The 24205-nt window shown below is 47.6% G+C and overlaps 1 protein-coding gene across 2 annotated transcripts in view; it reads left to right on the top strand.

Moving 5' to 3' along the window:
- STS (steroid sulfatase (microsomal), isozyme S) overlaps positions 1-20554 on the top strand; it is a 157548-nt gene extending 136994 nt beyond the window's left edge. For both annotated transcript variants that reach the window (XM_018043775.1, XM_018043774.1), the window contains exons 10-11: positions 6699-6820; positions 19113-20554. In XM_018043775.1, coding sequence (XP_017899264.1) covers positions 6699-6820; positions 19113-19486 — 496 coding nt within the window. In that variant the 3' untranslated portion in view covers positions 19487-20554. The remainder of the gene's footprint in view (positions 1-6698; positions 6821-19112) is intronic.
- The last annotated feature ends 3651 nt before the right edge of the window (positions 20555-24205 follow it).

Here is a 24205-nt window from a genome sequence, read left to right as displayed (position 1 = left end):
ATTTAATGTTAAAGAAAGAGACAGTCCCCCCCCCCAAGCTACTGAATTGGACCTGAAATTCGGCTGCGACACTCCTTGATATTGAACTATTAATATCCTCGTGGTTGTCAGGGGTCAGGACCCAGGGGGAAAACCATCGCGCTTTCCAAGTTAGTGAAAGTGGAGTCGCTTAGTCGTGTCTGAATCTTTGCCACCCCAAGGACTCTAGCCCACCAGGCTCCTCTGTCCATGGGATTTTCCAGGCAAGAGTACTGGAGTGGGTTGCCATTTCCTTCTCCAGGGGATCTTCCTGACCCAGGGATTGAACCCGGGTCTCCCGCATTGTAGGCAGATGCTTTACCGTCTGAGCCACCCGGGACACAATCTCAAATGAGCACGTTTTTCACAGAAGTGAGCAGACGCCAGGAAAGAACACATCCAAGTTTGTAGCCGCGGCTGTCCTGCAAATGTGTTATGAAAGCTTGAGTTCATTGACAGAGAAGTCCAGTCAGACAATTCCCATAGCTAACTATGGACGGGCGTTCGTGACATTGTACAGGAGGCAGGGATCAAGATCATCCCCCAGAAAATGAAATGTAAAGAAGGCAAAGTGGTTGTCTGATGGGTCCTTACAAATAACTGAGAAAAGAAGAGAAACTGAAGGCAAAAGAGAAAAGGAAAGATATATCCATCTGAATGCAGAGTTCCAAAGAATAGTAAGGAGAGATTCCTTGGTTATCAATGAAAAAAAATAGAGGAAAACAATAGAATGGGAAAGACTAGAGATTTCTTCAAGAAAATTAGAGACACCAAGGGAACATTTCATGCAAAGATGGGCTCGATAAAGGACAGAAATGGTATGGACCTAACAGAAGCAGAAGATATTAAGAAGAGGTGGTAACAATACACAGAAGAACTCTACAAAAAAGATCTTCACGACCCAGATAATCACGATGGTGTGATCACTCACCTAGAGCCAGTTATTCTGGAATGCAAAGTCAAGTGGGCCTTAGGAAGCATCACTATGAACAAGGCTAGTGGAGATGATGGAATTCCAGTTGAGTTATTTCAAATCCTGAAAGATGATGCTGTGAAAGTGCTGCATTCAATATACAAGCAAATTTGGAAAACTCAGCAGTGGCCATAGGACTGGAAAAGGTCAGTTTTCCTTCCAATGCCAAAGAAAGACAATGCTAAAGAATGCTCAAACTACTGCACAGTTGCACTCATCTCCCACATTAGTAAAGTAATGCTCAAAATTCTCCAAGCAAGGCTTCAATAGTACGTGAACCATGAACTTCCAAATGTTCAAGCTGAATTTAGAAAAGGCAGAGGAACCAGAGATTGCCAACATCCATTGGATCACCAGAAAAGCAAGAGAGTTCCAGAAAAACATCTATTTCTGCTTTATTGACTACACCAAAGCCTTACGCCAATTGATGCTTTTGAAGTGTGGTATTGGAGAAGATTCTTAGACTGCAAGGAGATCCAACCAGTCCATCCTAAAGGAAATCAATCCTGAATATTTATTGGAAGGACTGATGCTGAAGCTGAGACTCCAATACTTTGGCCACTTTATGTGAAGAACTAACTCATTTTAAAAGACCCCTGATGCTGGGAAAGATTGAAGGCGGTAGGAGAAGGGGATGACAGAGGATGAGATGGTTGGATGGCATCACTGACTCAATGGACATGAGTGTGAGCAAGCTCTGGGAGTTGGTGATGGACAGGGGGGCCTGGCATGCTGCAGTCCATGGGGTCACAAAGAGTCAGATGACTGAGTGACTGAACTAAACTGAATTGAGTGGCAATGCTCTGTGTGATTTTGAGAGTGTACGGGCCACTCTGCCAGAAAATGTGGTGTTGTAGGAACATTTCCATTCCAGCCATCCCAACTATTTTGATAGCTCAGACACTGTTTAAAAGTTTAGCTCAGTAGAATCACTTTCCATTTTTCATGGCAGAAATGAGCCTTTTTTTGACAAGCCATATTTCTGCAGCACTGTTCAACGGTGGTTTCCATCACCGCAAGATTTATTACCTGCTTCCAGGAAAGAGCACGTTAGATGCAGGATATAAAAAAAAAAAATTAAAAATGAGACCTCTCTCTGCATTCCAAGGAGAAAGAAGGTTGCAAAACAGACGTTGCTTCTCTCCTTAAAAAAAAAAGAAAAAGACTTAAATCTTTTGCTTGGAAGTAAGAAAGGAAGTTTCTGAGACTTGGAGATTTCTTTTTATCATTAAGTCCCCCTTTGTAGGATCAAGGCCCAGTTTAGTCATGAGATACTGATCTTAAGAAAATGGTTCTAATTGCTGTGTTCTTAAGTGCTGAGTTTTGTGGGCATATGACGAAACACAGCTTCCAGAAACAGAGGTGGAATAATGCCATTTGCAGCAACACGGGTGGGCCTAGAGATTCTCATACTGAGTGGGCTAAGTCAGACAGAGAAGGAGAAATCTCGTACGGCATGCCTTCTATGTGGAATGGAGAAAGAAATAGAGGAAGAAATGACAGAATGAATTTCCTTAACAAAACAGAAACAGATTCACAGACGTAGCTTATGGTTGCCCGGGGGAAGGGATAGTCAGGGAGTTTGGGATGGACATGGACACACTGCTGTATTTAACAAGGAGAACCAACCAGGACCTGCTGTCCAGCACAGGGAACTCTGCTCAATCCTCTGTAATAACCTTATGGTCACCAGGGGGGAAGGATGGGAGAAGGGATAGTCAGGGAGTCTGGGATGGACATGGACACACTGCTGTGTTTAACATGGAGAACCAGCAAGGACCTGCTGTCCAGCCCAGGGAACTCTGCTCAATGCTCTGTAATAACCTTATGGTCACCAGGGGGAAGGACGGGGGAAGGACAGTTAGGGAGTCTGGGATGGACATGGACACACTGCTGGATTTAGCATGGAGAACCAGCAAGGACCTGCTGGACAGCACAGGGGACTCTGCTCAATACTCTGTAATAACCTTATGGTCATCAGGGGGAAGGATAGGGGAAGGGATAGTCAGGGAGTTTGGGATGGACTTGGACACACTGCTTTATTTAGCATGGAGAACCAGCAAGGACCTGCTGGACAGCACGGGGACCTCTGCTCAGTGTCACGTGGCTGCCTGGATGGGAGGGGAGTTTGGGGGAGAAGGGATACGTGTGTATGTGTGGCACTGAGTGCCTTCAGTGTTCACCTGCAGACTGTCACAGCATTGTTCACTGACTACACTGCAGTATAAAAATGAAAGATTTTTTGTAAGAGAATAAAATGAAAAAGCAACGTAGAGATTGACCTGGGCAAAAGGAGATCCAGTGCCAGTCGAACCTGCATGGAAAGGCCCTGCCTCCATGTGGACAAAAAGGTGATGGAGGGAGCTGGGGTCCCTCTCAACCTCAGAATTTTCAGCCCAGAAATTTTCATGCCCCAGTCCTCCTCTCTGCTCCTTTCTCATCCCTTGCTTCCTTTCCACCTCTTTAGGATCTCATAGTCTTAAGGACGGGCTTCCACAATGGCTCAGCTGGTAAAGAATCCGCCTGCAACGCAGGAGACCTGGGTTCAATCCCTGGGTTGGGAAGATCCCTTGGAGAAGGCAACGGCTACCCACTCCAGTGTTCTGGCCTGGAGAATCCCATGGATACAGTCCATCCCTGGAGAAGGGAACGGCTACCAACTCCAGTGTTCTGCCCTGGAGAATCCCATGGATACAGTCCATGGGGTCGCGAAGAGTCAGGCACAGCCGAGCCAATGTCTCTTTCAGTCACAATACTTGCCATTTCAGCATAGAAATGGTATTCAGAGCACGCGCTTCTTTTGGATAGAATTGTCTGTCTACCCTGTTCCTCTCATGGCAAATAGCAAGCATGCTTTGAAAGCGAGCCAATTCTGTCTTTTGTTCTTATTTTTAACTTAGCGGTAATGGAGTATTTTCAGTCCTGTGGACTTCGGCGGAGCGCGTGGCGGATCATGCAGGATGGGTGCCAGAGAAGCACTCCGGAGCAAGGCTATAATTACTTTATGAGGGTTTTAATGACACCAAAAGGCCCCACCAAAAAACAAAGACAGGAAGAAAAAGCCTGAGGGACATCGGGCCTCTCAAGAGTGCTCCCCCAAGTTATGTGAGCAGTAAGGACGACCCTCTAAGCAAGGCAGCTAGAGAGACACAGATGTAAAGAACAGACTCTTGGACTCAGTGGGAGAAGGCGAGGGTGGGATGATTTGAGAGCACAGCATTGAAACATAAGTTAAACTTAAATCGCTTAGTCATGTCCGACTCTTTGCAACCCCATGGACTGTAGCCCACCAGGCTCCTCCGTCTATGGGATTCTCCAGGCAAGAATACTGGAGTGGGTTGCCGTTTCCTCCTCCAGGCGATCTTCAGACCCAGGGATCGAACCCGAGTCTCCCGTATCTCCTCCATTTCAGGCGGATTCTTTACCTCTGAGTCACCGGTATTATCTAGTATAGATTATTATTATTATTATTACAGATTATTACAGGGTATTGAGTAGAGTTCCCAGTGCTATACCGTAGGTCCTTAGTAGTATCTGTTTAATATATGGCTTCCCTGATAGCTCAGTTGGTTAAGAATCCACCTGCAATGCAGGAGACCCCGGTTCGATTCCTGAGTGGAGAAGATCCGCTGGAGAAGGGAAAGGCTACTCACTCCAGTATTCTTGGGCTTCCCTGGTGGCTCAGATGGTAAAGAATCTACCCGCAATGCGGGAGACCTGGGTTCGATCCCTGGGTCAGGAAGAGCCCCTGGAGAAGGGAAAGGCTACCCACTCCAGTATTCTGGCCTGGGGAATCCCATGGACTGTATAGTCGCAAAGAGTCAGAGACGAGTGAGTGCCTTTCACTTTCTTTCACGTTTGTATATGGCAGTGTGTATCTGTCAATATTAGTCTTCCAGTGTATCCCTCCCCCGCTTCCCCTCTTTGGGAGCTATAGGTTTGTTTTCTACATCTGTGCCTCTATTTCTGCTTTGTAGATAAGTTCATTTATGATTTTTTTTTTAGATTCCATATATAAGCATTATCATTGTGATGTTTGTCTGGGGAGTGTTTTTAGTCAGAGAAAGAAAACCCTGAAATTCAATAATCTCACTCTTCCCAGGTGTCTTTCTGCCCCAGGTCTCAGGGGCAGTGGCCTCATAGCGTCAATGCCTTCAATTTCTCTAGTGGGTGTTAATGTATGTTTCACTCAAAAGAAAAGTTTAGACTTTTTTTTTTTCCCCCTTTACTTAACCTCCAAAAGGGACTTCCCATGTGGCTCAGTGGTAAAGAATCTCCCTGCCAGTGCAAGAGACACAGGTTTGAGACCTGGGTCGGGAAGATCCCCTGGAATAGGAAGTGGCAACCCACTCTGGTATTGTTGCCTGGGAGATCCCATGGACAGAGGAGCCTGGTGGGCTGCAGTCCATGGGGTCGCAAAGAGTCGGACATGACCTAGCAACTAAATGACAAACCTCCAAACAGTCTTATTTTGCTCATCACCCATTGTATTACAGTTATCCCTTGCCATCTGGAAACTTCCGCCTTTTGGCATAATCATTGAACAGATGTGTTTACCTTTGAGAGCATAAACATGTGCCATGTATGTGTGTGGTATGTAAATGTGTCTTAAGTATATTCCCATCCTCGGGGTATTTAATATCATCATCATCATTATTTGCAGATCACTGCATTGGGACTTAGAACTTCATTTTCATTGAAGTCTATCCAATCTAAGTTGCCCCATGCTACTATATATGTTGTCTTTTTCTTAAAGGCAGATTGTCAGAAATTCTTGTTTTCAACAGATCTGGAGTTTGTGAATAAGCTGGAATAAGCAGAAAAGTGGGTGCAGAACCAGCAGAGGGTCATCCCACCCCCTTGTTCCCCTCCTGTGTCCACAAGTCAGTTCTGTAGGCCTGCACCTGTTTCTGCTTTGCAAATGGGTTCATCAGCACCATCCTTCTCGATTCCATACGTGTGCCTTCATAGACAGTATTTGTTTTCCTCTTTGTGACTTACTTCACTGTGCATGACAGACGCTAGGTCCCTCCACATCTCTGGAAATGAGGCAGCTTTGTTCTTTTTCATGGCTGAGCAGTATTCCGCGGTATACATGTAACCTATCTTCTCTATCAGTTCATCTGTCGATGGACATCTGGGTTGCTTGCTGTTGTAAAGAGGGCTGTGGTGAACACTGAGGTTCCTGTGTCTTTTTGAATTAGGGTTTTTATTTCGGGGTATAGGCTTATGAGTGGGTCCACCCCCACGGACGTGTGACACTGGTGACATCGGGCAAATCACTCCGTGTCTCCGTATCACGATTCCAGGATGGCGCCGGTCCCAACTCACAGTGTCACTTTGAGGATGAAATGAGTTCACGCCTGAGCACAGCTGACTTGCCTCCCTACATGGCACACGGTGCCCAGCGATGGTCAGTTAGCGTTCCTTGCTGAACGACCACCTTGTAGCCCCATCACGCCTTCATGTACTGGACAGCTCAGATAAGCCAGGGTGCAGCCCCATCACGCCTTCATGTACTGAAGGACAGCTCAGATAAGCCAGGGTGCAGCCCCATCACGCCTTCATGTACTGAAGGACAGCTCAGATAAGCCAGGGTGCAGCCCCATCACGCCTTCATGTACTGAAGGACAGCTCAGATAAGCCAGGGTGCCTGAGCCCCCTGGTGGGCGTGGCCACCTGACGCCCCGCCTACTTCACCCCCCAGGGTCATCGACGGCCGGGACCTGATGCCCTTGCTGCAGGGGCGAGCCCAGCGATCAGAGCACGAGTTTCTCTTCCACTACTGCAACTTCTACCTGAACGCCGTGCGCTGGCATCCACCCAACAGTGAGTAGACGCGTCTCTCCTCCCGTGTATCTCTCCCTGCCTCGCTTCCAGGGCTGCGTGTCATCGGGGAGGGGCCGGGGAAGAGAATAGAACCGCAAGCGGCCATTGCTCCCGCAAAGAAGCCGGGTGTGATTTCTCCTTCCTCCTGTTCTTACGTTCTTCTCTTGATTTCTCTTGAGCCTGCTGGTAACCCCGGTTGTCTCGGCAGACCTGGGCAGTCGCCTAGCGCTTGCTGGCTCCTTCCTCCTGGGAGGGGCAGAGGACGTGCCAGGTGGTCGGCAGGGTTCTGAAGCTGCTTCCTTCCTGCTCTGCCAGCCACCCAGCTGCGTCTCCTGGTCCCACCGTCCGTCTGAGTTTCTGCCCAAGAGCCCCTCTGCTCTGGCATGGCTGGTCTCTGCTGGCGGTTCCCTCTGCTTGGAACGACTTTCTTTTCCTTCCTGGTTAATGCTTACCCACCTCCTGCGATGCCCCTCCAATGCGATCTCCCCTGCCTGAGGTCTTGTAGCTTTGCGCTGGTGCTGAGTGGCTTTCAGGTGTCTACCTGACCTTGTCCCCTGAGCCTCAAAGGCGGCGGGTCGTGACCCGCCGATCTGTCGATCTGTTTGGTCACATTCTCTGTGTGTGTCTGCTAGCCGTGTATGTTTAAGACAACGCTGAGACGCGTTGATGCCAGCGTGGTTCCCAGACCCAGTGTGTTTTACGTCTGTGTCAGTGAGAAGATGTACTCGATGCTTTGGGTCTGCTGACAGCAGATACAAAGGTGCATTTCCTTTTATTAATTTTTTTTTTTATGCAGGTATGTGTCTTTTGTTGCACTGGGTCTCTGTGGCTTTGCGGAGGCTCTCTCTAGTTTTGGCGAGCAGGGGCCACTCTCTGCTCACAGTTCGCGGGCTTCTGATTGCAGTGGGTTCTCTTGTTGCAGAGCACCAGCTGTAGGGCACTCAGGCTTCAGTGGTTGTGGCCCATGGGCTCAATAATTGTGGCTCCTTGGCTCTCAAGCACAGGTTCAGTAGTTGAGGCACACAGGTTCAGTTGTTCCACGGCAAGTGGGATCTTCCCCCACCAGGGATCAAACCTGGATCTCCTGCATGGCCAGGCGGATTCTTAACTACTGAACCACCAGACGTCCCAACGGGTGCATTTCTAATGAGCCTAAAGGACCAAGTGGAATCACGTGATGATCATACGTGTAGCAATAGTCCCGCATCTGGTTTTCGTACATGTAAATGTCAAATTACAGTACAAGGAGGTCCAACCTGTTCATCCTAAAGTAAATCGGTCCTGAAGATTCATTGGAAGGACTGATGCTGAAGCTGAAGCTCCAGTACTTTGGACACATGATGCAAAGAACTGAGTCTTTAGAAAAGACCCTGATGCTGGGAAAGATTGAAGGCGGGAGAACGGGATGACAGAGGATGAGATGGTTGGATGGCATCACCAGCTCAATGGACATGAGTTTGAGCAAGCTCCAGGAGTTGGTGATGGACAGGAGGCCTGGCGTGCTGTGGTCAATGGGGTCACAAAGAGTCAGACACGACTGAGCGGCTGAACCAACACCATCACATCACTGAGATGCCTAGGCGTCTGTGGGAGCGCAGCATGTATTATACCCCTATTGTATATCTTAGAGATCGACGCTGATGTTAGACTCTTGGGTGCCTCTTGAGAGAGGGAATGAAGCTCTCCTTTTCTGTAGCATGTTTTGGGTTCTGCTCCCAGATGGGAGATTCTCCCAGAGCATCTGATCACCGTGCCACCAGCTGATGGCTCATTCTTAAATTCAGGGAATTTTCATACTGGATTTCAGTACAGTCCTGACCCCATCCTCGTCACCCAGCCGAGTTACCCAAGACATCATTTAAAGAGCAGCTGCTCCATTATTTTTCAAGTGGGAGATTGTGATCCTTGCTTTGTCCACAGAAATCAGACCAGGTTTACCCTGGTTTATACTTTAATCTGGAAGACTTCCCTGAGATAACTTCTGGAAGATTTTCCATTTTAAATCTGAATGACTTCCTTCTGATAACTTCTGGAAGATGAATGTACCAAAACTGCATGCTCACAATTCTAGGCTGGGAAGGACCCTATTTACCTGTCTCATCCACGTGCCCATCACTCCTAATGTCCATAGTCATGCTGTCTCTTTTTTAGGTGAACTGGCAGTATTTTTGGAGGAGGAAAAATGGCAACCCACTCCAGTACTCTTGCCTGGGAAATCCCACGGACAGAGGAGCCTGGCGGTCTACAGTCCATGGGGTCGCAAAGAGTCGGACGTGACTTGGTGACTAAACAGCTGGCAGCATTTAAATCTGAATAAGTTCAGTTCCGTTGGGTCGCTCAGTCATGTCCAACTCTTTGCGACCCCATGGACTGCAGCACTCCAGGCCTCCCTGTCCATCAGCAACTCCCGGAGTTTACTCAAACGCGTGTCCATTGAGTCGGTGATGCCATCCAACCATCTCTTTTAAATCTGAGCCATCTCATTAAGGAGAGATATGGTCCTCCCCATCTTTTTTTATTTTAGCTTTTTATTTTGTATTGAAGTATACTTGATGAACAGTGTGACCTTGGTTTCCGGTGCGCAGTGCCGTGATTCAGTGATATACACACACATACATCTCTTCCTTTTCACATGCTCTTCCCATGTAGCTTGCTGCATAATACTGGGCCGAGTTATCTGTGCTATACAGTAGGTCCTTGTCGGTTATGCGTCTTAAACGTAGCAGTGTGTCCACGTTCCTGCTTCCTTTTATACTGAGCCTGAAAGAACCAAGTTTCCGGGGCTCTTGGCTGTTTAAAGACGTCCTGTACCTTGCCGAATTGCATTTAAGTAAAGCCAGCCGCCTCCACTTACAGGGGCCGGAAGGAACATATTGGATCAGGGGCTGGGGAAACACAGTTATGTGGAGGAATAAACAGGAAGGGGCAGAAAATAGGGGTAAGTGAGAAAAACCAGACCCAGATGCTGAGAGGCAGCAGGCCCGGGGATCAGATTTGCTGCTGAGACAGACACAAGGACATCTTCTCTTAAGCAGCTCATACTGTCTTCTGCCTCGAGCGAGCGACAGAGGAGGGAAAAATGACAGTCTTTCAATGCTGGAATCGTCCATCTCGTCAACGGGTCTGAGGAAACTGTGGGTTTCTTTTTTTTAATCTTGTCCCCTTTGGAGATCGTGCCCTGAACCTCAGGCACGGTGCTGGCTGCGGTGGCCGTCCCTCGGGGCTCCCTGCAGCTGTTTGCTCAGTGTCTGTGTCTGCCCATTTGTTCTACACGCATTTATTGAGCATCTACTGCGTGGCACCTGCTGGCCTGGACACCTGTCGGTGGGCAAAATGTCCTGAGTTCTCTGCCTGGGAGTTGCTTGCCTCTTAGGTCACGGGGGAGCTGCAGGCTGGGCAAACAGCCGGGAATGCAGACTTGTTTCAGGAAGTAGCCCTTGCCCATGAGGATTACTAGTACTGTATGAGTCCTAGTTGGAAGAGGCGGCCCTGCGTTTAGATTACTAGTACTACATGAGTGGATTATTAGTAGTGCAGACTACTGTTACTAGTTGGAAGAGATGGCTTAGATCATCTCGTAATCGAAAGTGGAGTCTGGCTGCTTGACGCTGAAAAGCCACTGAAGAGGGCAGGGTGGTGGGAAGGAAGAGTTTGCTTTATTTGGGATGCTCTCAGCCAGGGGCAGGGGCGGGGGACGTCTGTCCAAAGGCTGACTCCCTGACAGTCGGAATGTAAAAGCTTTTATAGACCGAGGGAGGGGGGTTCCTTGCAGAAACGGCACAGTCAGCCCTGAATGTCATTTTGAAACTGATCATCCGTGGTCTGATCAGGACCATCTTGATTCTTTTAGGTACAGTTCATCTTTCAGCCCCACTAACATCGTGGTGGAGAAGGCAGTGGCACCCCGCTCTAGTGCTCTTGCCTGGAAAATCCCATGGACGGAGGAGCCTGGTGGGCTGCAGTCCACGGGGTCGCTAAGAGTCGGACACGACTGAGCGACTCCACTTCCACTTTTCACTTTCGTGCATTGGAGAAGGACACGGCAACCCACTCCAGCATTCTTGCCTGGAGAATCCCAGGGACGGGGAGCCTGGTGGGCTGCCGTCTATGGGGTCGCACAGAGTCGGACACGACTGAAGGGCCTTAGCAGCAGCAGCAGCAGCAATAGCATCAGTGGTGCTAGCAGTAAAGAACCTAGCTGCCGATGCAGGACGCGGAAGAGACGTGGGTTCGCTCCCTAGATGGGGAAGATCCCCTGGAGGAGGGCATGGCAATCCACTCCAGGATTCTTGCCTGGAGAATGCCACGGACAGAGAAGTTTGGAGGGCTGCAGTCCATGGGGTCGCCAAGGGTCAGACAGGACTGAGATGACTTAGCAGAGCAGAGCACAGTCTCTTCACTCCCAGGGTTGATTGGTTTCCATCTCTTTGAGGCCAGTTCTGGGAATTAGGGCAGGTTAGATCATGGTTACAGTCTCGTTGTCATGGAGTTAACGTCTTCCCCCTAGTGGGGGTTTCACTATCTTTATTTTTATTTTTTTATTTTTATTTTTACTTTATTTTACTTTACAGTACTGTATTGGTTTTGCCATACATTGACATGAATCCACCATGAGTATCTTTAAAGCAGCTCATGAGACCTGGCTCAGAATGTTATCTATATAGCCTTTGGTGCTAAGTCACTGCAGTTGTGTCCAACTCTTTGTGACCCCATGGGCTGTAGCCCACCAGGCTCCCCCGTCCCTGGGATTCCCCAGGCAAGAACCCTGGAGTGGGTTGTCATTTCCTTCTCCAATGCATGAAAGTGAAAAGTGAAAGTGAAGTCTCTCGGTTGTGTCTGACTCTTTGAAACCCCATGGACTGTAGCCTACCAGGCTCCTCTGTCCATGAGATTCTCCAAGCAAGAATCCTAAAGTGGGTTGCCATTCCCTTCTCCATTAAGCCTTTGAGCTTTCCTTGAATTTGCTTGAACTCTGACTAAACTTATTCTTTGGCTCAAGGCTTTTCACAGACCAAAGGCAGGCTGAGGACCTCTGTTTTCGCTTCCGGATCTGTATCGGCAAGAGACCGTAGGTTACCATAGAACCTAAACCAGTCCTAGTTGGGGGACATCACTTGGATCATCTCACATCTATGTTGGTAGGAGACTGTGGACAATTCACGGGCGTTGAACTAGTACGGTTTAGAAGAGATGGGCTTGGATCACCTGAGATCTCTGCTCATAGGAGATTGTGGTCACCACCACCTGGGAGACGCTTTCTGTAATTCTTAGAGGCAAGAGTATTGCCACCTTGAGCTCCAAAGTATCTTGAGCTCCAGATACTTGGTTAGAAAATAAGAGAGACATGTAGGCTCAAGGTTTGTAGATGCAGGGCCAGGGCAGCAATGAGCTGGAGCCAGCCCCTGGCGGCTGAGGAATCCCACCAGCTTGTGGGGAACACGTTCCTGCCTGGAAGTCAGCCTTGTGGGGAGCATCTCCACCACGGCGACTGGCAGACACAGCAGATGTCGTCCGTGTTCCTCGCCCAGAGAAGCTAGAGCTTTCCAGCAGGACACTGGTACCCCTCTACTAGATTGGAGTGGCAGCGTTGGGGAGATCCAACTCATGTTTGTCTTGATGAGGTTGGATGCCTACATTTCCCTGGTGGCTCTGACAGTGAAGAATCCACCTATAAAGCGGGAGACCCAGGTTCCATCCCTGGGTTGGGAAGACCCCCCTGGAGAAGGGAATGGCAACCCACACCAGTGTTCTTGCCTGGAGAATCCCATGGACAGAGGAACCTGGTGGGCTACATACAGTCCATGGGTTGCAAAGAATCGGACAAGACTGAGCAATTGATGCTTTTGCTACCTATTACAATTGCAGACTTCTTAAATACTCATTTTTTTTCCAAAACGTTACCGCCAGAATGCTGTTTCTACTCTTTTAAAACATGAATTCCTTTCAGCTTTTATATACAATGTATTCTCCATAATAATTGAATATTAGGGCCAGAATGCTGTTTCTCCTCTTAAAATATGAACCCCTTTTGGCTTTTGTATACAATGTCTTCTCTATAATAGTTGAACAGTTCTGTACTTTTAATGATTCTGTAGCTTGGTTGTCTCAGCACATTGAGGGGATGAGAAGTCTTCATTTATTTTTTTCCCTAACAGTGAGCACTGGTTTTAAAAATGATGAGGTATCTCAGCTTCCCTGGTGGCTCAAACGGTAAAGACTCCGCCTGCAATGTGGGAGACCTGGGTTCGATCCCTGGGTCAGGAAGATACCGCTGGAGAAGGAAAGAGCAACCTACTCCAGTGTTCTTGCCTGGAAAATCCCTCGGTCAGAGGAACCTGGTGGGCGAAAGTCCACGGGGTCGCAAAGAGGGACAGGACTGAGCTACTGATGCTTTCATTACCTTACAATTCCAGACTTGTTAAATTCATTTTTCCAGAAGATTAGAGCCAGAACACTATCTATTCTGTTAAAACATGAATCCCGTTCAGCTTTTACATACAACGTCTTCTCTGTAATTGAATAATTCTATAATTCTAATGATTCTGTAATTTAGTTGTCTCAGCACATTGAATGGCTTCACTTTATCATCATCTGAGATCATTATTCCCATTACATTTTAGGAGAACTCACAAAAGCATTACTAGAACACGGATAACTTTGGTGATGTGATGATGGGAATTTTGAGCTTAAATTTCCTGTTCAGCATGTATTCAAAAAGTGTGGCTTTAAGTTTTGACTTAGGCATCCGTGTTAGTATAAAGTCAATGTAATGGCAACCGGATTTTATGGTCAAATACCTCTTAACAGACTGGTAGATGTTTTTGGCTCTGGTATTCTGGTGCAGAGTTTTGACAAGATGAGCTTAAGTCTATAAAGTAACTGCTGCAGCTAAGTCGTGTCTGACTCTTTGTGACCCCATGGACTGGAGCCCGCCAGGCTCCTCTGTCCAGGGGATTCTCCAGGCAAGGATACGGGAGTGAGTAGCAGAGAGAACGTTCTAATTACAGCTACTTTTGTCTTAGGAATTAAATGGCATAAGAAAGGCTGAGCTGGTTTTTGTGGTTGTTGGTTAGATACCCTTTTTTATCTGAAGATCAGAAGTTCAATCTGAAGGGTCAGCTACAGCGTATTGAAGGCTGAGGCTGAACTAACGTCAATTCAGTTCAGTTCAGTCACTTAGTCGTGTCCGACTCTTTGGAACCCCATGGACTGCACCCCAGGCCTCCCTATCCATCACCAACTCCTGGAGCTTGCTCAAACTCATGTCCATCGAATCGGTGATGCCATCCAACCATCTCATCCTCTATCATCCCCTTCTCCTTTGCCCTCAGTCTTTCTCAGCATCCGAGTCTTTTCAAACGAGTTGGCTCTTCACTTCAGGTGTTAGAGCTTCAATTTTAGCAACAGTCCTTCCAATGAATGATTAGAATAATCAAAACAATGAAGAGCAAAGGTTAAAGGCAAAGAAACAGATCCAAGGAGGAACCGAAGTCCGCCCTTCCCTGTAACACATTCAGTAGATGACGTCAAGATTACCAAGGGGGTCAGCTGAGGGTCCCAGGGGATGGTATGCGTGGCTCACAGAGGGTGGAAAGAGAGCAGTCTTTGAAATGCTTCCTTTTATTAAAAAAAAAAAAAAGGTTATTTTCTTTATTTTTGTCTGTGCTGGGTCTTCTTTGCTGCGAGGGCTACTCTCTTGCTTCGGTGCCTGCTTTAATCTTGTTGTGGAGCACAGGCTCTTGGGTGTGTGAGCTTCAGTAGCTGCAGCGCGTGGCCTCAGAAGTTGTGGCTACTGGGCTTGGTTGCCCCGAGGCACGTGGGAATCTTCCCGAATCAGGGATCCAACCTGTGTCCCCGGCGTTGGCAGGCAGACTCTTTACCACTGAGCCACCAGGGAAACCCCTGCCGTGCCTCTAGAAGCACTCCAAGGTGGCAGTTTGTAGCGGGAAACGCTGCTAAGACCAGAACCCCCAAATGACTGTATTTGGCTGCTGTGATATATACACGGAGTCCCCCATGCATACAAAATTAATCTCGCCAAGACAAGCAGTTAAACCACATTCATCAAGGACCATCAAAATGTGAGTGATAAATTAGGAGTTAGTGTGTGGAAGCCCTTTAAATTTTGTTGTTCATGCTCTTTAAGAATCCTGAAGATGGCGGGGATGGACAAAAGTGTCTTAAGACTTGTATTGCAGTGGCAACAGGTTGAAGAACAGCTGGAAAGCAGCGGTCTCGTCTTGGACTGCTGGCAGCTTTACATTCAAAGGGGGGCTCCCCTGGTGGCTTAGAAGGTAAAGAGTCTGCCTGCAATGCGGGAGACCTGAGTTTCATCCCTGGGTTGGGGAAGATCCCCTGGAGAAGGGAATGGCAACCTACTCCAGTATTCTTGCCTGGAGAATTCCATGGACAAAGGAGCCTGGCGGGCTACAGTCCATGGGGTTGCAAAAGAGTCGGACAGGACTGAGTGGCTAAACAACAGCAAATCAGAAAAGGAGACGGGAGCCTGAGAGGTTAACAGCCACGCCCAGCATCCCACAGCTAGGAGACCGCATAGCTGGGGTTGGAACCCACCCTGTCAGAGCCAATAGAAGGGGCGGGAGAGTTCAAGCAGATTGTACTCAGTGAGCCACCAAGACAAGACACCGTTCCGAGCTCAGAGTAAGGGATGTGTCCCCAGGAGGCTGGTCGTGGGTCTAGACCCACAAGAATCCTTGCATGAAGGGGGATGTGATTTGCAAAACAGACTGGCATCTGTTAGGAGGGATTAAGCAGCTTTTATCTGCAGAATGTTCTTCTGATGCTTCCGTGGACAGCTCAGTGGGCTTTGCATTGTCCCCGTTTGTCCTTGGAGACCCCGCGTGCTCATTCTCGAGGCCTGTCTGCCAAGGGACCTCGGAACCCTTTCTTGTGGCCGAGTCCCTGAAGGCGATCAAGATCACAACAGCGGTGCCTGTCCTGGGCTTCACACGCCCCTCAGAGCCCCAGGGAATCTCAGGGCACTGTCGCTTATTTGAAACTTGGAAAGGGCTGAATTCGGGGTCCAGCTCAGGAGTCAGGCTGTTCTCAATTAAATTCTATTTGCCACTTTGTCAAAGGACTGGAAGCTTTCTTTTCTTGTGAATGAAAAGAAAGTGAGTCACTTTTTTTTTAACCTGTGAAAGCGTTAGTTGCTCAGTCATGTCTGACGCTTTGCGACCCCACGGACTGTAGCCTGCCAGGCTCCTCTGTCCATGGGATTCTCCAGGCAAGAATACTGTAGTGGGTTGCCTTACCCTCCTCCAGGGGATCTTCCCTGACTCAGGGATTGAACCCAGGTCTTCCTCACTGCAAGGAGATTCTTTACCTTCTGAGCCACCAGGGGAGCCCCCTGTTAAGCTGTGATTCTACGTAAAAATGTTTCAAAGGTAAATAGTGCGCTCCATAGCACTTCGTATGAGAATGACAAAGCTGTCCTGCAACTTAATAAGTCACGGACATCTTTGCGGTTTAGCTGTAACTCTCTTAAAGTTTGGGCTTCCCTGGTGGCTCAGCTGGTAAAGAATCCGCCTGCAATGCAGGAGACCTCGGTTGGGAAGATCCCCTGGAGAAGGAGATGACAACCCACTCCAGTGTTCTGGCCTGGAGAATCCCATGGCCTGTATATAGTCCATGGGGTCACAACTGAGTGACTTTCACTTTCTCTTAAATTTTGAAGCATCATTTAAACCGAATTCAAATGATTGTTCCCATCAATACGTAGAATACTTTTGTTTTTGAAAAAAAATGCTGCCTGTAGTTTCCCTGCGTTCTCACTGTAAAGGTTAATAATTGCTTCCTCTGGTCACTGAATCTCAATTGTAGCTGAGTTTAAGATTCCGATTCCGTGGTGGTCAAACTCTTTATCTGTGACAAAGACAGAAAACAACCTTTTTCAGAGTGCACTGGGATTTTAACCATAAACAAACAAAAAAAAATTTTAACTCAAAAGATTTTTAGTAGCAAAAAAGTTTTTTTAACTCAAAAGATTTTTAGTAGTATATGGAGAAATCCCAGATGAAATACGTCATCCAAATAAATTTGAAAAACAAGATTAAATAGGCGTATTAGAAATGCAAGGTGACAGTAGGTGCCTCCTTTCTGTTGAAATGACACCTTTGACTGTGGATTCCTGGTTTCCTGGTGAACCACAGAACAGACCCTGAACTAAGGCTTCGTATCTTATAAACCTAGGGTTTTCCAGGCAGCACAGTGGTAAAGAATCTTCCTGCCAATGCAGGAGACGCAAGGGATGCAGGTTCAGTCCCCAGGTCAGGAAGATCCCCTGGAGGAGGGCATGGCTCCACTATATTCTTGCCTGGAAAATTGCGAGGACAGAAGAGCCTGCACGTGCAATAAAATGCATTTGAGCAAACCCAAAGTGGTCTAACAAAATTATACGAGCATGCACAATGTTTCTTTTTTATAAAAAGGTTGTAAAAATCCAGATTGGGCGATATAAAGGCAGACACCTCAATGGCACACCAAACAAATCTTCAGAAAAATTACTTCTTAAGTCTACACTTGTCCGAGCTACGTGTCTGCTCCCTGTGAGAATGCTTAATGTTTATTTACTGACTGGTCCTTAAACCTGTGTGTATGCATGCTCAGTCACTCAGTCATGTCCAATTTTGTGCGACCCCATGGACTATAGCCCACCAGGCTCGTCTGTCCATGGGATTCTCCAGGCGAGAATACTGGAGTGGGTTGCCATGCCCTCCTTCAGGGAATATTTACCCTTACTCGCCCTCGAATATACTTGTCTGGGGTCAGGGACTTTTGGGGGGAGAATGTGGACATCCATGCTAATTGTCTTCTGATGTCCATTAATTTATTTTGCATTTGGATCTGTGGGTGAGCACTCAGTACGTGCAATTACAAAACCACCATTTCCATGACACAAACAGATGATCAGAGTGAATTAAGTAGGTGTGTGATGATTTCTAGGGGGCCAGTCTCTATGGTTTTCTATAAAAAAGCTGGAAGAATAAAGCAGGAAAGGACATTTTCAGTCTGAACCTAATTTCATCTGGTTTATTGGGAAATCCCATGGGCGGAGGAGCCTAGTAGGCTGCAGCCCATGGGGTCGCAAAGAGTCGGACACGACTGAGCAACTTCACTTTCACTTTTCACTTTCCTGCATTGGAGAAGGAAATGGCAACCCACTCCAGTGTTCTTGCCTGGAGAATCCCAGGGACGGGGGAGCCTGGTGGGCTACCGTCTATGGGGTCGCACAGAGTCGGACACTACTGAAGTGACTAGGAAGCAGCATACACGTCAACTCTGTTTTCACCTGCCACCTTTTTCTGCCCAGGATGCAGTTTCTAGACCTCTATCAGAGCCAGCTCTCAGAAAGTCGTAGTGTCATAAGATAAACAGTAAATCAGTCATTTTACAATTATTTGTTTGTAAATCAATTTTTGTTTTTCTGAAATTTTAATATTGTCTATTTAGTCGTTGGAAGAGACCCTGATGCTGGGAAAGATTGAAGGCAGGAGGAGAAGGGGTGACAGAGGATGAGATGGTTGGATGGCATCACCAACTCCAGGGACATGAGTTTGAGCAAGCTCCAGGAGTTGGTGATGGACAGGGAGGCCTGGGGTGCTGCAGTCCATGGGGTCGCAAAGAGTCGGACACGACTGAGGGACTGAACTAAGCTGAACTGAACAACAACAACAAATGGATCACAAGACTTACATTTTTTAAACTTTTTTATTTTATTTATTTCGAATGCCCTGGGTCTTTGTCGCTGTATGTGTGTGGGGACGGTGCTTTCTCTAAGTGTGGTGCATGGGCTTGTCATTGTGGGGGCCTCTCTCACTGTGGACTCTTGGGCCCACAGCTTCAGTGGTTGCAGCTCTCCGGCTCCCCCTAGAGGCAAGGTCCCAAAAAAAAAATCAGTTTTTGCATTTTAACAGCCAGTGTTCTTGCCTGGAGAATCCCAGGGACGTGGAGCCTGGTGGGCTGCCGTCTATGGGGTCACACAGAGTCGGACACGACTGAAGCGACTTAGCAGCTTAGCAACTATTGCATAATCACCTTTGTCTTTTCCTCCTTGGCAGTTAATAACAACTCATGTTTTCTTGCTTTTTCTTTTCTAGCTATGATGCTTACTCTTTTTTGAGCCTTAAGTGTGATAAATCCAGTCCATCCATAACTGAGTCTCTGCCTTCTTGAAGCACCCAGAGGGTGGTTTTCCATGCACGCTTTCTTTGGGGGTGACTATAACAACCCTGTTCCCACCACACTCGCTTCTCTGCTTGTCCCACCACAGGCACGTCTATCTGGAAGGCCTTTTTCTTCACCCCCAAGTTCTCCCCCGAGGGCGCCAATGGATGCTTTCCCACCCACCTGTGTTTCTGTCACGGGCAGTACGTCACCTACCACGACCCGCCCCTGCTGTTTGAGATTTCCAGAGACCCCCGGGAGAGAAACCCGTTAACCCCGACATCGGAGCCGCGGTTCCAGGAGATCCTGGAGGCCATGCAGGAGGCGGCAGCCCGCCACACCCGAACCCTTCAGGATGTCCCCAACCAGCTGTCGCTGGGGAACCTGATCTGGAAGCCGTGGCTGCAGCTGTGCTGCTCGTCATGGGGGCTGTCCTGCCAGTGTGACCGGGAGGATCAGGATGGGAGACAGAGCCTTTAGCCGTTATCGGCAGCATCTGGGGGTGCACAGGGTGGGGGGGCCACCCTGCCGGCAGCATCAGGGATGAACGCCCAGGATCGACCCTGGGGGAAGGCAGCCCTGGCCACCTCCCTCCTCCCCACGCACCTGGAGGCTCCATCAAGACCCCCTTCCACACATACACACACACACACACACACACACACCTGTCCACCCCCCCGCCCCAGGGAGGGGGGGAATCAACGTTTGCAATAAGCAGAGACACAGATGTTATTTACGTCTTCCGAGGCCAGTTGTTCACGTGGACGGATGACTGGGCAATGAGTGTCCAACATCTGTGCAGTGGAGGGCAGGAAAGGGCGCAGGTGAGCTGCTGACCTCTCAGACAGCGTGATCCACAGCTGAAGGCGTCGCTTACTCCACAGCTGACTTGATGCACCGGCCACCAAGATTCCCCCTAGAGAGCATTGCGTGGCAGTGAATCAAATGTTAAGTGTTGACTGAAATCTAACACGTGCCCCTTTTTTACCCTGCGTAAAAGAGCATCTTGCCCAATCACGGATGATGGTTAAGTGGCCGTCTTCTGGTTTCTGAAAGGCGATTATTGTCAGTATTATTTGCAAATAGGTATGAAACACTCTTCACGCTATCCATGTTTGTACATGGATATGTGTCTTTCTTTGAGAGGTCTGCAATATTTAGAAGCTCCTCACTGTTGAAGGAGAAGCAACAGAGACTTGCAAGTGTGGTTTGTGCGACCGCCTTTTGGTGAGCTCTCAGCAAATGTCGAAGCTGAGACACACCTCTCCGGTCCGAGTGTTCCCAGCCCGTCATTTGTAGCATGCTGTTTGGCTTCTGCTGTCCCTTGGGTGAACAGCATTTCTGAACCAAGAGTCCAACTTCAGAGATTCTGCAGTCCGAGAAATCCCCTCTAACAGATTCAGAATTATTGGCGTGTGAAATGTATGCTATTTCACAGGGGTTGGGGGTTTGGGGTGGGGGAGACACAAGCCATCAGACATAAGCAGTCAATGACCCACACCCACAAAGACTCGAGCAATCACACATAAACAGTCCACGACCCATACCTGTGAAGACACGAGCAATCAGACATAAGCAGTCCACGACCCATACCCACGAAGACGCGAGCAATCAGACATAAGCAGTCCACGACCCTTACTCACGAAGACACAGCAGTCAGACATAAGCAGTCCATGACCCATACCCGTGACATCTCGATGCCGAATTTCATAACTAGAGAATGGTGATTCATGCCCGTCCTTGTGTTTTGTTGGCCTGACCCTGCAGGTAAGCAATATCTGTGCCTCGTGTTGGTCGTGACATGCATGCTTCCGTTTGAATTGCATTTCCTGCGACCTCAGGAATGCAGGGATGAGGCCTAACGGGGTCACGGAGGAGACTGGGAGACAGGGGCCACAGGTGGAGAGAGTTCCCAAGTCCGGACCACCAGCCCCTTCTGGGCAAAGAGTTCCCCTGAGTGGAGAACACCTAGGTGACCTTCAGACACTATACGCGCTCCCCCGATATGGTGAGGATTCGTTCAGTCATCTGTACACGGGAGCTGTGGTCCCGCTGCCTCTCTTTCATTTCTGTAGCGAACATGTCTCAGCGTCTGTCTGCTCCTGGGTCAGGGGTTTTCTCGATCCCATGGGAGTGCAGGTCAGTGAAATATTCTGTCCCCTCTGGACGCGTGGACCTCGCCGTCCAGGCACTTTGGGGAAAAATGTGTGTAAGCGTGTCTCCAGCTCTCCGACTGGTCTCTGCCTTCCCGTCTTTGTCCCTGCCGAACAGCGTCTAAGTTCCGACAGCATCTCTGGAGCTCCTCCTTACGGTCTGCTATTTCAGAATTTTTTTTAATTAATTAATTTATTTCACTTGGAGGATAATGACGTCACCATATCGTGGTGGTCTTTGCTGTACATCCACATGAATCGGTCACAGGTGGCCATGTGTCCCCCCATCCTGAACTGCCCCTCCCACATCCCTCCCCACTCCATCCCTCTGGGTTGTCCCAGAGCACCGGTGGGCTTTGAGTGCCCAGCCCAGCTTCATGCATTAACTTTCCCTGGTCATCTCTTTCTCATATGGTAATATACGTGTTTCCATGCTGTCCTCTCAAATCATCCCACCCTCCCCTTCTCCCACAGAGCCCAAAAGTCTGTTCTGTACATCTCTGTCTCCTTTGTTGCCCTGCGTGTAGGATCGTCCATACCATCTTTCTAAGTTCCGTATAAATGTGTTAATATACAGTGTTTGTCTTTTTCTTTCTGATTTACTTCACTTGGCACATATACACAGTGGAATATTACTCACCTGTAAAAAAGGAATGCATTTCAGTGAGGTCTAATGAGGTGGATGAACCAGGAGCCTGTTATTTCAGATTGCAAATCTTTCTCTGTCTTAAAAAAAAAAGACAAATGGTTCCTTCCGCCTCCCTGGGAATGGTTCAGAGTTGGAAAGCAAGCAGGATTCTTTCTCTTAATTCAGATTTCTCATTCCAGAAATTTGCCAAAAGCGTGTCATGTTGTTTTAGGAAATACTCTCATGAAAGAATGCATGAGCGTGTTACTAGTGGGTTAGAATTATTGCTGTTATCAGGCAAAACCTATCTAAAGCCACTGTTACCAACTTACGTGTTAAAAGATGACCATATTTGCTCAGAGTTGGACACACTCAATGCACATGGATTTTACAAGACGTTTTACAATGTCAACATTGTGTTTGAGGCTGAAATCAGTGGAAGGACTTTCGCAGGTGTTGTTAATGCACAGCTTTGTAGAGCATTGATTGTTTAATCTGTACACGGGTAACAGCCCACAAAGGATACATTTACCTCTAGACTCACAATCAGCTTATAAGTATTTGCCTCAAAATAACTTAGATCTCCATTATGTCTCAGTGCATTTGAAAATCAGGTTTCTTTGTAATAATCATAATTACCATTTACCACTTGAAAGTTTGGCTTGGAATGCACAACAGGAAATTTGAATTCCCACTGGTGTGATCTCTTGTATGTCCTGTTCTTTGTGGGTTTTAAAGCTTTAAACAAATTCTTTCTGAAAAAAAAAAAAAATATATCATTATATTTCTTGCATTTCACAGACATTAAAAGCTTAAGCTAATGGTGACCTATTGGCAGACATGATTTGACAACAGCATTAATGCGGTGTGAAAAGCACAATTGTAACCTATGTATCAGAGGTGATGAAGGTTTCAGAAAGGGGAACAGATGTCAGGTGGCCCTGAAGGACATCCACGGAAGAAACGGGCAACATGTTTGTCACGTGTCTGAACAATGGAATCTGTGACATGATCACATCTATGAAGGTTTCCCAGAACCTTATTGTCATGTTAACTTAAAATGAAAATAAAGTTTTCCTTGGCAATTAAAAATTCTCTCCTGCTTGGTTTTCCATGGGGCTCAATTCAGCAAGCGTGCGGAGTGTTCAGTCAGTCAAGAGTCTGCGGGCAATGCGGGAGACCTGGGTTCCATCCTGGGGTTGGGAAGATCCCCTGGAGAAGGAAAGAGCAACCCACTCCAGTGTTCTTGTCTGGAGAATCCCATGGCTGGAGAAGCCTGGCGGGGTGTTTGCTATGTTTGGGGTATGACCTTAAGTAATGGGGAATGGGGTTTCAGTTCATTAAATCTCCACGGAATGTCAGAGGCTCTGGGGATGCGTGGGGAGTACACGGATCGATGAGAAATAGTAATAATAATAACAAATAAGGTAGCTCCTGAGTTTCATGATTAGAAGTCAGTGTGGACGCCCTGGCCATCTCTTGGGTTCCTTGCATGTTGCTACAGCTGTTAGTCAGTTTCCAATGAAAGGCTTGCAGTAAGTTCAATGGGATCATAGTTATAAAGTGCCTGGCATGTTGTAAGTCCTAAGAAAGTGTTAGCTATCTTTACAGCCTTGCTTATATTTATCTGCAAGTGTTTTTTATTGCAAAAAAAAAAATTGTAGAAAAATGCAGCATTCACACTACTGAAGAGAAAGAATCACTTTTAACCTGACCATCAAGCAGAAAATACCTTAAATATTTCTGAGTATATCTTTGAGACTTTATACACACGATCTCTGGACTTCCCTGGTGGCTCAGACGGTAAAAGCATCTACCTACAATGCAGGAGAGCCGGGTTCAATCCCTGGGTTAGGAAGATCCCCCTGGAGAAGGAAATGGCACCCCACTCCAGTACTCTTGCCTGGAAAATCCCATGGACAGAGCAGCCTGGTGGGCTATAATCCATGGGGTCGCAGAGAGTTGGACACGACTGAGCGACTTCACTTTCACTCTCTTTCACTTTCACACACAATCACATTACACACCCACACAGATGTATGTTATAGAAATGAATTATAACCAGTTGTATTATAATCATTTTTTTTCCCCACGTAACTCCTTTGTAGCCATCTCCATGATACCAAGAGTATATTCAGACCATGGTTTTGATTGATTTGATAATAAAAAAATTTCCAGTGAATATGTTTTTATAAATATGAACTTTGAGTTGCCTATTGAAATTGATGTCGTGAAAGCATCTGCCTGCAATGCAGGAGACGTAGGTTCGATTCCTGGGTCGGGAAGATCCCCTGGAGAAGGAAATGGCAACCCACTCCAGTATTCTTGCCATGAGAACCCCATGGACAGAGGAGCCTGGTGGGCTACAGTCCACGGGGTCGCAAAGAGTCAGACACGACTGAGTGACTTCACTTTCAA

This window comes from Capra hircus, assembly GCF_001704415.2.
Source record: "Capra hircus breed San Clemente chromosome X unlocalized genomic scaffold, ASM170441v1, whole genome shotgun sequence".
NCBI classification, from domain to species: Eukaryota; Metazoa; Chordata; class Mammalia; order Artiodactyla; family Bovidae; genus Capra; species Capra hircus.
Note: the sequence above shows the minus strand (reverse complement) of the source record. Positions and strands in the feature narration are given on the sequence as shown.